We start from the raw sequence: 10,687 nt of genomic DNA on the forward strand, positions 1-10,687 counted from the left end.
GCTCTAGAACCTCTGCTTTCATTTAAAACCAAAAATTAAATTTCTAGCCCTTATGATTTTTTTCATAGATTCCAAAGCCAGAATGGACCATTGTGATCATCTAGTCGGACCTCCTGTATAGTACAGGCCATAGAACTTCCCCAAATTAATTCCTAGAGCATATATTTTAGAAAAACATTCAATCTAGATTTTAAAAGGTGCCAGTGATGTAGAATCCACCATGACCCTTGGTAAATTGTTCCAGTGGTTACCTTCACTGTTAAAAATGTACACCTTATTTCCAGTCTGACTGTCTAGCTTCAACTTCCAGGCGAAGATTGCAGAAGATGCATTACACTGAAAAGATGAACAAACTGCAGACCATTTCTTTGAGGTTTGCGGAGAGCCTGAAGCAGCCCTCAGAGATATGATCTGCCCCTTCAGCTTTGTTAGGGCCTCTTGGATTCTAATTCTATAGCTGTGGAATTGGTTATTTTTCCCCAGTGGCATGAAATGTTTTAAATTTTGCTGCAGCCAGGTGCTCAACATTTTGTTTCACACACTTGCTCTGCCTGGATCTGACTGCAGCTGTATTTTGTTCTCTAGTTTTTCTGTCAGGAGGAGTTAACTGGGTTATAGTGCATGCTTTCTTCTCTGTTTGATAATATTAGATAATGGGGTCAGAGACCAGAGCTGGAGTCTAATTTACAGCCTGGATCTTGGGGAACCAAAAGCATAGGCTGGCAAGCTAGGTTGCCTTGAGAACATCATAGGGAGATGAGTTGCTGAAGTTATCTATAAGCTCACCCCTTCCTAGGTAGACGTGGGTGGGGAAGGAGGTTCTGTAGCAGGCCAGCTGTACATCATCATGGGATCCGAGGCATGGAGAGTGGAGCCAAGTCATCTGCAGGGCATAGTGAAAAATCCATAGTTGAAGATAATCTTTGTTGGAAATAATTTTAGGTCAGTGAGTATGAGCCATCATTGTGTGGTTTGTTTGTTTGTTTTTTTTAATATGAGTGAAGGGATCAGAGTGAAGGCTATTTAGAACAGATTAACATTGCCATGGAATCTGAAGATGTTTGCTATAGAATTTGGTCTCATTGTAGCAGAGTAAACAGATCCCCATATGTCATATATATTGTATGTTACACTACAAAATACATATACAAGTAGTACACAATACAAAAACAAAAAAGAAAAAACTATTTGACTTAAAAAAAAAAGTGCAGTACAAATAATAGAAATTTAGGATACTTTTCTGAACATTACACATGAATAATTTTTCATTTTAAATTCAAAATCCATTTATAATGTTGAACAGTGACCATTATGAATTAAATTGCCTAATTTTGTCATTTTAGGCTCTGACCCTTCAATGGGGCTTTGCATGGGCCTAAGGGTCTGCATTATGACAGATGCTTTTATTAGACTACTTTGGCCATTTCCAAACACCATCACTGGAGCACTCTTTTACTTTTTTACAATTAGTTATTTTATACATGAAAGAATTAGCTCATTTTTATTATGCCTTCCAGTGCTGAAAAATCACTTATCCTATTAAGTTATGAGAGTGGAAAATTTGTTCTCCTATAAAGCTATCACACTAAGCACTTAACAACCAGAGCCTTTCAGTTTTATATGAAATAAATTTGTATGTCTGTCTTCCTTATCTAATACATCTCCAATAGATACTGTCCAGGAAGTCGTCCTGTGTAATACTTTAAATTGCATTAACTTCACTTTTGTCTTCCACTGATGGTCAACAAATCTGTAGTTCAATCTTGATATTGTTCCTCCAAACGAACAACTGTGGAGACTCAGTTCTGCAGACCCTACTCAAGTGAGTTGTGAGTGGGTCTACGTATATGAATAAGGGTCACAGAAATGTGTGCCAAAATGTGATCTACTTTTTCTTAACTTGGAAGACTGGTTGCAAGTGTCTTACTAAGCTATCCACTGGATCCCTACTAACTTGCAGATCTGGGGAAATAACAGGGTAAAATGCTTTCTGCTGCACTGTAGTATAATTTGTTCGTCATGGATGTAAAATTAAAAAATATCATTAATTATTACAGCAAAATTCAAGACCTAGTTTGCCTGAAGAAAAAACAGAAACATCGACTTTTGAAAGGTAAATATAAGGAACAGCTGCATCTCTTGAAATTCAAGTACATAAAATAACACGTGTGCTGTGTTATTTCTCAGGTAATTGGGAGAAAATATTTTAACTAGTATTTGCATACTGTTAATTTTTTTATGGTAGAAAGTGATTTTTAAATAGCAGATGTATATTTACTCAACAAGAGGTGGAATTTGTGCTCTCAGGCTCCAAAATTTGCGTATTTGTTACAAATTTTAAAGCCTTAATATTTGTAAACATATAGTCAACATTCAAAAAATAATTCCACCAAAAGATGTACAAAATACTGAAAAAAAGGATTATTTATTATATTAATAAATCTGAATAGTAAGCGTATTTTCAGGGGGGAAAGTAGAGGGGTAAAATTGGGGAACATGCACTGTAATTAAATAATAAATGTTTTAAAAAATATCAGTATGGCTTTTTAAAATCATATTTTCACACTTGTGAAAAGATGCATATGTGATCTTGTTGGGTAATTGTAACATACAGCAATACACACACGTTGCTAACATTAATTCAGACTGGTTAAACAAAAATCTGTGAATCAGTAAAACTTGGCATGAGCTGTGAAATAGTGTACATTTTGTTCTGGGCAAAAAGTTGTTGGAACAGTTCATTTGTACAAAATGTGAATTATTACACCAAAATTATCCTGAAGTAGCCTATTGCAGTTATTAATTTACAAAACCATGGTCCTGAAGTAGTCCTTAAAAGTTGTTTGCTACAAATTTCTACCGTAATTATATTATTCTACATTCGTACACATTTGTAATTTCTTGTTTTTTAAAGACTGTATGTACTGTAAGCTTTAATACAAAAGCCTGACAGTTACTTTTCCATACATAAAATGCTCTCCCTTGCTTCTCCCTCCTCTGGTCATACCAAAGACCACTTCTGAGGTATGTCTGATCCTCTGAAATTTTTCTTTCACTTAAAATGCTTGCTTAATAATGGGAGCTGGGTGGCTCAGGAGCAATGACTACAAAGCCTCTCCTTTGCTAGATCACTGGTTCAAATCCATGCCAGGGCAGTAGTAAATCATTCTAATCTTGGTACATTAGACAATTGTGTATCATATTTACTAGCTTCTCCCTGCCTCCCCATCTGTATTTGTTGCAAATTTCTGCTTTGTAATGACACATCTATTCAAATTTGAAAATAGTTCAGTGGCCTAGAGGAAATGAGTTGGTTGTCCATCTAGTTCCTAGTGCGCAGATCTCAACTTGATGAAAACTACCACTATGATTGTATTTTTTTAAAATATAGAAAACTAGGACAAGGTACCTCTGGTATCAATCGTTTTTTTAATTCTCCAAATTTTGTTTATCTCTGTTTGATTTTCAGCCAAGATATAACATAGCATTGACCTAGTTTTGTTTGTTGACAATATCCTCCTGGTGATTGGCAGTTGTCAGGAGTCCATACTGATCCTTTTCAGTTTCATCAGCAGCCCTTGATACCATTGCTCAAGTCACCTTGCTTTCTCAGACTCATCAATGGTCTATTTTTTCCCATGTTTCACAATTCAGCCAAAGTTTTAACATGGCTCCATAGTCAGGCTTTTGAGTGAGAACTCAAGCATGACCATAAAACCCATTCCCTTGTTATATCTCTTCTCTCAAACAAGAGGGTGGTTTACCTTTTCCTTGGGACAGACTATAAAAATTTTCCCAGAAAATGAAAAATCCCAAAATGTTCTAAATAAAACAAAGAGAAGATCAAATGAACTCTTAAATGTTTCAAAAAGCAAGTATATGTAGAGTTGTTTCTCTAGTATCCCCTAGCGAGACCCAAATCCTTAAAATTACAAGAGAGATTTAAAAACAACAACACTTCAAATTTCTAGAGTTCTGTAACTCTGTTTCTCTAAGCTGTTAGTCTTATTCTCTCAGTGGCTCTTTAACTTATGTCTTAGGTTAGCCCCTGATTTTGGATTCCTCTTACTGTCAAAACTGGCTACTTTAGGGCCATGTGTCAGCTTGCTCATTACTATAGTGCATTCTTGGTATTCTCATCTTGACACGAAGGGTTATGCAAGCATACAACTCCAGGAAGTGAATACTTGTTTTCCTTGTAGGGTAGCCAGCTGACTAACTGTATTTACTCAAAACCTTCCTTCTCTCTGGAAAATTGCAGTTTTTCCTCTTTTTTCCTCACATCTACAGTTAGCTGTTTCTTTACATGCACATTTGTCAAAATAGTTAGCATACAGAAATATTTCACAGGAGTATTGGTGTTTCATTCCCTGAAGTATCAGACAGAAAGCTATTCTTTTTCAGCCACAGCCTTACTAACAAAATGACTATTTTTCATATTTATTTCTCAATACCAAATAATATTTTTGACTCAGTGTCCTAGTTTGTCACAAACTGCTAGGTTTTGTTGACTCATCTGCAATGCTTGGTCAAGGTAGATGGTATTGCTTTAGAGGCATTGTATGTCTTTTTATTTGAGAGATCACCATTTGTTTTGAGTAACTAAATTCCTTTGCTGCAAGAGGTCTTTTTGAGTGAATTTGCAAGATTATTGTTAATCTTATACCCTTCAGTTCAACATGTATAAATAAACTAGTGGTAGGATATATAAATTAGTCAGTGTGGTGATCGCACACAGCTTTATCTATTTCTTCATCAGTATCAAATGATGCATAGGCTGCTTTCCAGTGCCTAGCCAAAATTGAGCTTGGATCAAAGCAAATTCATAGGGGTTGAGTCTGGAAAAGGTGGAGAATTTGATGCTCGAGGGATATGTGAGATTTTGAGAGCTTGGCGTGATGGGTCTTTCCCATTTTATTGAGGGTATATTCACATTTTAAGAGGTTCTCACTTTGGACCTGTTTTCATGCTCCTGCGTGCTCTTGGAATCCTAGGTGGATCAGTATGGAGTATCTTTTTTCGTCACTTTGTAGCTACAGCTGGTCCAGAGTGAGTGTGCTAGCTTGTTAGGCGGTATTAGCTATAGCAAATATATTACACCATTTCTCCAGGAACTATCATAGCTTTCATTTAACTTGTGAATACAATTATAGGCATTAACTTCAATCTGTGAACCTGTACATGACTTAAATCTTGATGATCTGAGAGACAGTCTTTCTTTTCTTGTTCCAGCAGTGTGGTCAAGGTCAACTGGCACAATCATGCTAAGAAACCCTAGATTTTAAGCATCAAGACACAGATGATATGGTATTCTGAATGTAGAGTCCTTAACTCTGGAACATGTTGCATCCACTAGCTCACGCAAACCACTTTTCTCAGATCTTTCCTGGATGAGCTGGGGTAGGGTAGGAATTTATTTGTTTTGGGAGAAGGTCCTTTCCTTGAAGTCTCTTAAACAATAAGCAAAAATTGTATGTTACATTTTTTATGTAGAGGTTTAGATAGGTTACAGTGCATTTTATAAAAATGAAATATAAATTTAACCTTTGTTGGCAATCTCAGTGGAGGAAGCGTTTTAATGGGCGGTTTCTGAATGAATCCCTCCAGAGTATGAGTGAAACACATTGGTGTGGCAGTGCTGGGATGCTTACATTACAACTGGCTCTGCTGTTTCTAGTGTCAGGATAAATATCATTGGTTGCTGAATTCTTATCAGTTTTATATCCTGCTCAAGAAAGTTCACTTTGCTTTTGTTTTTTTAATAAATATTCCTGGTGTAGCTTCTTAAGTGAAAGTAAAACTTGAAAGCAGAGCAACTTCTCAGTTTTGTAATAAATAATATTTGGGCTAGAATAATGCTTCAGCTTTTTATCAGAATCCCCTCCTCACCCACCATCCCTCAAAAATCCCTCTTATTCTCCCTCACACATCTCTGGGCTGTATATCGGAGTTTATGGATTGTTTTCAATTTAAGTTTTAGATTTTTAAAAGCTAAATTGGGAGTAATGGTAGCCTTTTAAAATACCAATTAAACTTGAAAATAGTCTAACTTCATTTTCCTTTTTAATCTGTCCATCACATTCAGAGTTGTTGGCAGTCTGGGCTTTTTTCAGATTTTAGTTTTCTTTTGGGGGTGCTAGGAATTAAGTAAAACCTTTTCAGCAAAATAAATCTCTGAATGGAGACCAGAATTCCCTCAGTGCAAGTATATGATGGATGTTGGTGTTCCTATAACAAATGGGAAGCAACGTTCAGAACTGGGTCCTACTTGAATCATCAACTATCAGAACCAAAAATATGAGCAGATAAATTTAGGGATTTGACTAAAAAAAAAATCTGATCTTCTCTGAGTATTTGGGGGTTTTGTATATACACGTTGAGTTCTAAGTATGTAATTGAGTTTTTATTTGGGGAATATTGATTTCCCTGGCTATTTTAGAGTAGTGCATCTGATTTTTAAAAAAGATACAGTAATACAAGGTGCAGCCAATATCAGCTTCATATATAAACCTTATCTATGTTATGGCTTGGATTTTATTATGGAGTCATAGAGTTTTAAGGGCAGAAGGGACTACTAGGTCATCTGTTCTATCCTCCTGTGTACAGGCCACCAACACCATCTACCACTTACACATTAAACCCAACAATGGAAATGAGCCCAAACTAAATGAGACCCATAAGAGACTAAAATATTATGTGCCTGAGGCAGAGAATAGGGGTGACCAAGGTGCACCAATGGTTGAGGCCCCTGCAATGGCAGGGAAATGATTAAATGAGATATACCCAGATAATCCTGGCAAGTTACCCACACTCTCACTCTGCCGAGGAAGGTGAAAAAAACCCAAGATCATTGCCGATCTGATTTGGGCAGGAAATTCCATCCCAGCCCTGTGTATGGCGATCAGTTAGACCCTGAGCACGTGAGCAAGAATCAGCTATCCAAGCACCAGACAAGGATAATGCTTGGTGCCACCTTAAAACCCAGGCCCACCTCACCCAATGTTCTGTTTCCTGTGGCAGCCATTCCTGATGCTTCAGAGGATGGAGATAGGAAAAAAAAACCGTCCCAGAATACTTTGAGAGGGAATACCTTTATGACCCCTGCTGGTGGCTGGCTGAAACCCTGAAGCATGAACTTTTTAGGAACATAACACGTAAACCAGAAGTGAACCCTGCAAGTGTTGAGCCCTGCCCCGCCCCCAGACTTTCCTCATCACAAGCAAACCTTTTACACAATAGCACTTATAAATTTGTCCAGTTCTCTCAAAACTAATTAAGTTGCTTGCCCCCACTTTCCTATTGTAGGCTGTTCCGGAACATCTGATGGTTAGAAACCGTCTGCTAATTTCCATCCTGAATTAGTTTGTGACCAGTTTATATCCATTTATTCTTGTTCCAATATTGTCCCTTTAGCATAAATAGCTAAACAGACTTATATGGGAAGGTTTTTGTTGACTTGGCTTAGATAATTCAGTTCCTTTCTTTTAATTCAAAATATAGTTTTACTGTGAAAAGTGATGTAAAATGCCACCTTTTCTGCTCAGTAGTCTGCTCCCTGTGTGAATTCAGATTCAAAGCAGCTCACTTTAATGACAAAAACAAGTTTTTATTGCTTTGTATTTCTGTTAACACTGCAGAGCCAATCAGACTAAGATGGAGTGAACTGGATTCTTTTTCTTTTCCATCATCTACAGAATTATTTACTAAATTCCAATCAGTTACACCTGTCTCAGTCCAGTTTAGATAATGTGATAATAGGTGTCACTGAGAGTATAATTTGAAAAACCGTTGTGTTGCACAGGTATAGCTATAAGGGCCTGATTTGGCCTGAAAGATCTTTATTACTGGCGATGATTTGAAGGAAGGAAAGAACTCAGCTGTTAGATCCAAGACAGAGTTTGCAGGGCTAGCAGTTGTGGGGGCACTTTCTACTTGATATGAAGGTCAGTAAGAGATGACAAGTATGGCACTCTACAGTGACATTTTTAGTCACTTTGCAGAGTAGAATTTTATGTTAAAACATTTGTTATGATGGCTGAAAAATAAGTGGATATTTTTTTCCCAGCAGACAAGCAAATAACTCTTCAGAGGAAACAAAAAAAGAATGCAATGGAAATCCAACTAACAATGGGTCATCAGTTGAAAAGGGTGAAGAAAGTACATCATCAAATGTGGAAAATGACTCCAATCTAGTACTCCAGGACAACTATTCAAGAAACTCATCATGTGAGACAGCAGTATGTTGTGTTTCAGATAATAATGATCAAGTCAAAGAGGACAAACAAAAAAAACATATTTGTAATGAAACTGAATTGAAAATTTGCCAAAGTTCAGAGAATGCTATCTTGAATGACCAGACTAAAGAAGGTAGCTTGGATGAAACTAGGCTTGCAACTTTGAACACAAAGGACTTAAAACTGACATTGGGTGAAGATGTTAGTTTTGAGCAGTTTTTGAGAAAAAGAGATGAACCTGAATCTGTTAGTTCTGACATTAGCGAGCAAGGCAGTATTCATTTGGAGCCTTTGACTCCATCAGAGGTACTTGAGCATGAAGCTACTGAGATCCTTCAAAAAGGTAATGTTGCACCTTCATCAAAGAAAGCTGAACTAGTTTCTGAACAAACAGATGACATTCCTAAAGGAAGCAGTCCTAGCAGAATGGAGACAACTGTAAACCAGACAGATGAGAATGAAGCAAGCTGAAATTAAACTAACTTCATTCATTATAAAGTAGTATGCTGTATAAATGATGGTAAGAACACCATGGACCATTCCTGATGGGTATGCTTATTGATGCCGATTGAGAGTATTAAGATAGAAAAATAAAAGGGTAGATGTTATATATGAAGGAAGCAGTTTAGTAACAAAATATTACAAAGAATAGCACATTGGCATATATCTCCAAGAGATAGTAAGAGGATATGTTTTACTAGTCTGGCACTTGAAAATGGAAAAAAAAAATCATTTTCACAGTGATGTTGCCTACAGTAAAGTGGTTTGTTACCCAAGTCAAAAGATTGAGATTATTGTTGTGTGTGAAGATCGTCACCATGTGGAAATCTTAGAATCACGAGGATTAAGTAAACCAACTGCTGAAATAGAGCATGCTCACAACAATAGTGCATTCACCTATTGACAGTTTGGATAAATAGAAACCTACTTTGGATTTGATGTCACATTCCTGTCTGTCAAAGCATGAAAACAGAACTAAATGAATCTATGCACCTCTGTACAGGTGTAATCTTGCGAGGTTTTAAACTTACCTTAAACTTTCAGTGAAAGTGGAAATTACATTATAAATACATATATGTGAGATTTCTCAGTGTGCAAGCTGTGCAGATTTACCTGACGTACTAGTTGTATAAAGTAGGGCAATACTGCTCAAAGTATTGTAGCTGTTAGGCCATTACAGTTGTTTTAATGATTTTTTTATTAGTGATAGACCCATATGAATGGTCTTCAAGTGAAACCAAAGTACGGTTTAATGCAGAAACTGTTTTAAAAAAATGAACTGGAAACAGAGAGGCATGTATTCTGCCATTTTGCAGCTGCTGCTTGCTAACTATTACAAAAAAGACTCAAGGGCATATAAAGCAGAGATGTATAATTTGATTTCAGGAGTTTTTGTAGTCTAACTTATATACAAGATGGCTGCTGAAATGATTTTGCAGCAGGTTTTTTGTTTTATTTTTTTTGCTATGTAGCTAGCAGCTAGGTATAGGAATGCATAATATGATTAACAGTAGCTTGCTTTGAAATATTAACAAAACTTCATTGAAATGCACCATTTGAATCCTTTACAAATATGCATTTGACTCTTCCAGTTTTGTTTTTAATGAATATTAAATGTTTTGAATAGCTATTAAAACGCTGCTGTAAATATTACCTTTTTGAGTAAATATTTGCAACAATATTTGTCTTTGTGAATAATTTTACTTTTCAGGTAATTAATTTGTTTGTACATAGTCTTTGTTTCTTTAAACATTTAGTTGCAGGTTCCGAAAGCTATCATCTATTCTTGTTTGATTTCATCTTAAAATTAGTGAGTTGAGAAATATTTTAATTGTTTTGAAATTTAATGGGCAAGTGCCTATACATACACATTATTCCTGTTTTAACATATTGGAACAGATATGCTGCTACTTTGAAGTTTGAGGAGGAACTCTGCTTGGCCAGCAGTACCCAAACTGGTCCCTGTGAGGAAATTCCTTTGCTTCACAATGTAGCATTAGCCAGGACTGGCAAGGCTTTAAATAAGTACATCGGTTTAGCAGACTGGGCCTTGTTAATCTCTCAGGCCTGGTCTACACTGGGGGGAGAGGGGGCGGGTTGACCTAAAATACAAAACTTCAGCAACAAGAATAGCGTAGCTGAAGTCAACGTATCTTAGATCGACTTATCTCGCATCCTCACGGCACGGGGTCGACTGCTGTTGCTCCCCTGTCGACTCTCCTTCCGCCTCTTACTGCGGTGGAAGTACAGGAGTTGACAATAGAGCGATCAGGGATTGATTTATCGCACCTACACTAAATGCAATAAATCGATCCCCGATAGATCGATCAATAGGTAGTATAGACATATCCATAGAAAGAATAGCCTTGCTGTGACTGAGAAAGCTCAAGACCAGCCAGCTCATAGGTAAGGATGTTATCTTACATGATAGACTTCTCTTGGTGCTATTTAAA

The 10,687-nt window shown here is 36.8% G+C and overlaps 1 protein-coding gene across 5 annotated transcripts in view; it reads left to right on the forward strand.

The window, feature by feature from the left end:
* The window catches only part of ZNF280D (zinc finger protein 280D), a 130,306-nt gene extending 120,391 nt beyond the window's left edge, over positions 1-9,915 (forward strand). For all 5 annotated transcript variants that reach the window (XM_050967916.1, XM_050967912.1, XM_050967914.1 and 2 more), the window contains 2 exons: positions 2,058-2,113; positions 8,066-9,915. In XM_050967916.1, the coding sequence (XP_050823873.1) occupies positions 2,058-2,113; positions 8,066-8,705 (696 nt within the window). In that variant the 3' untranslated portion in view covers positions 8,706-9,915. The remainder of the gene's footprint in view (positions 1-2,057; positions 2,114-8,065) is intronic.
* The last annotated feature ends 772 nt before the right edge of the window (positions 9,916-10,687 follow it).

Source organism: Gopherus flavomarginatus, chromosome 9 (genome assembly GCF_025201925.1).
Source record: "Gopherus flavomarginatus isolate rGopFla2 chromosome 9, rGopFla2.mat.asm, whole genome shotgun sequence".
Lineage (NCBI taxonomy): Eukaryota > Metazoa > Chordata > Testudines > Testudinidae > Gopherus > Gopherus flavomarginatus.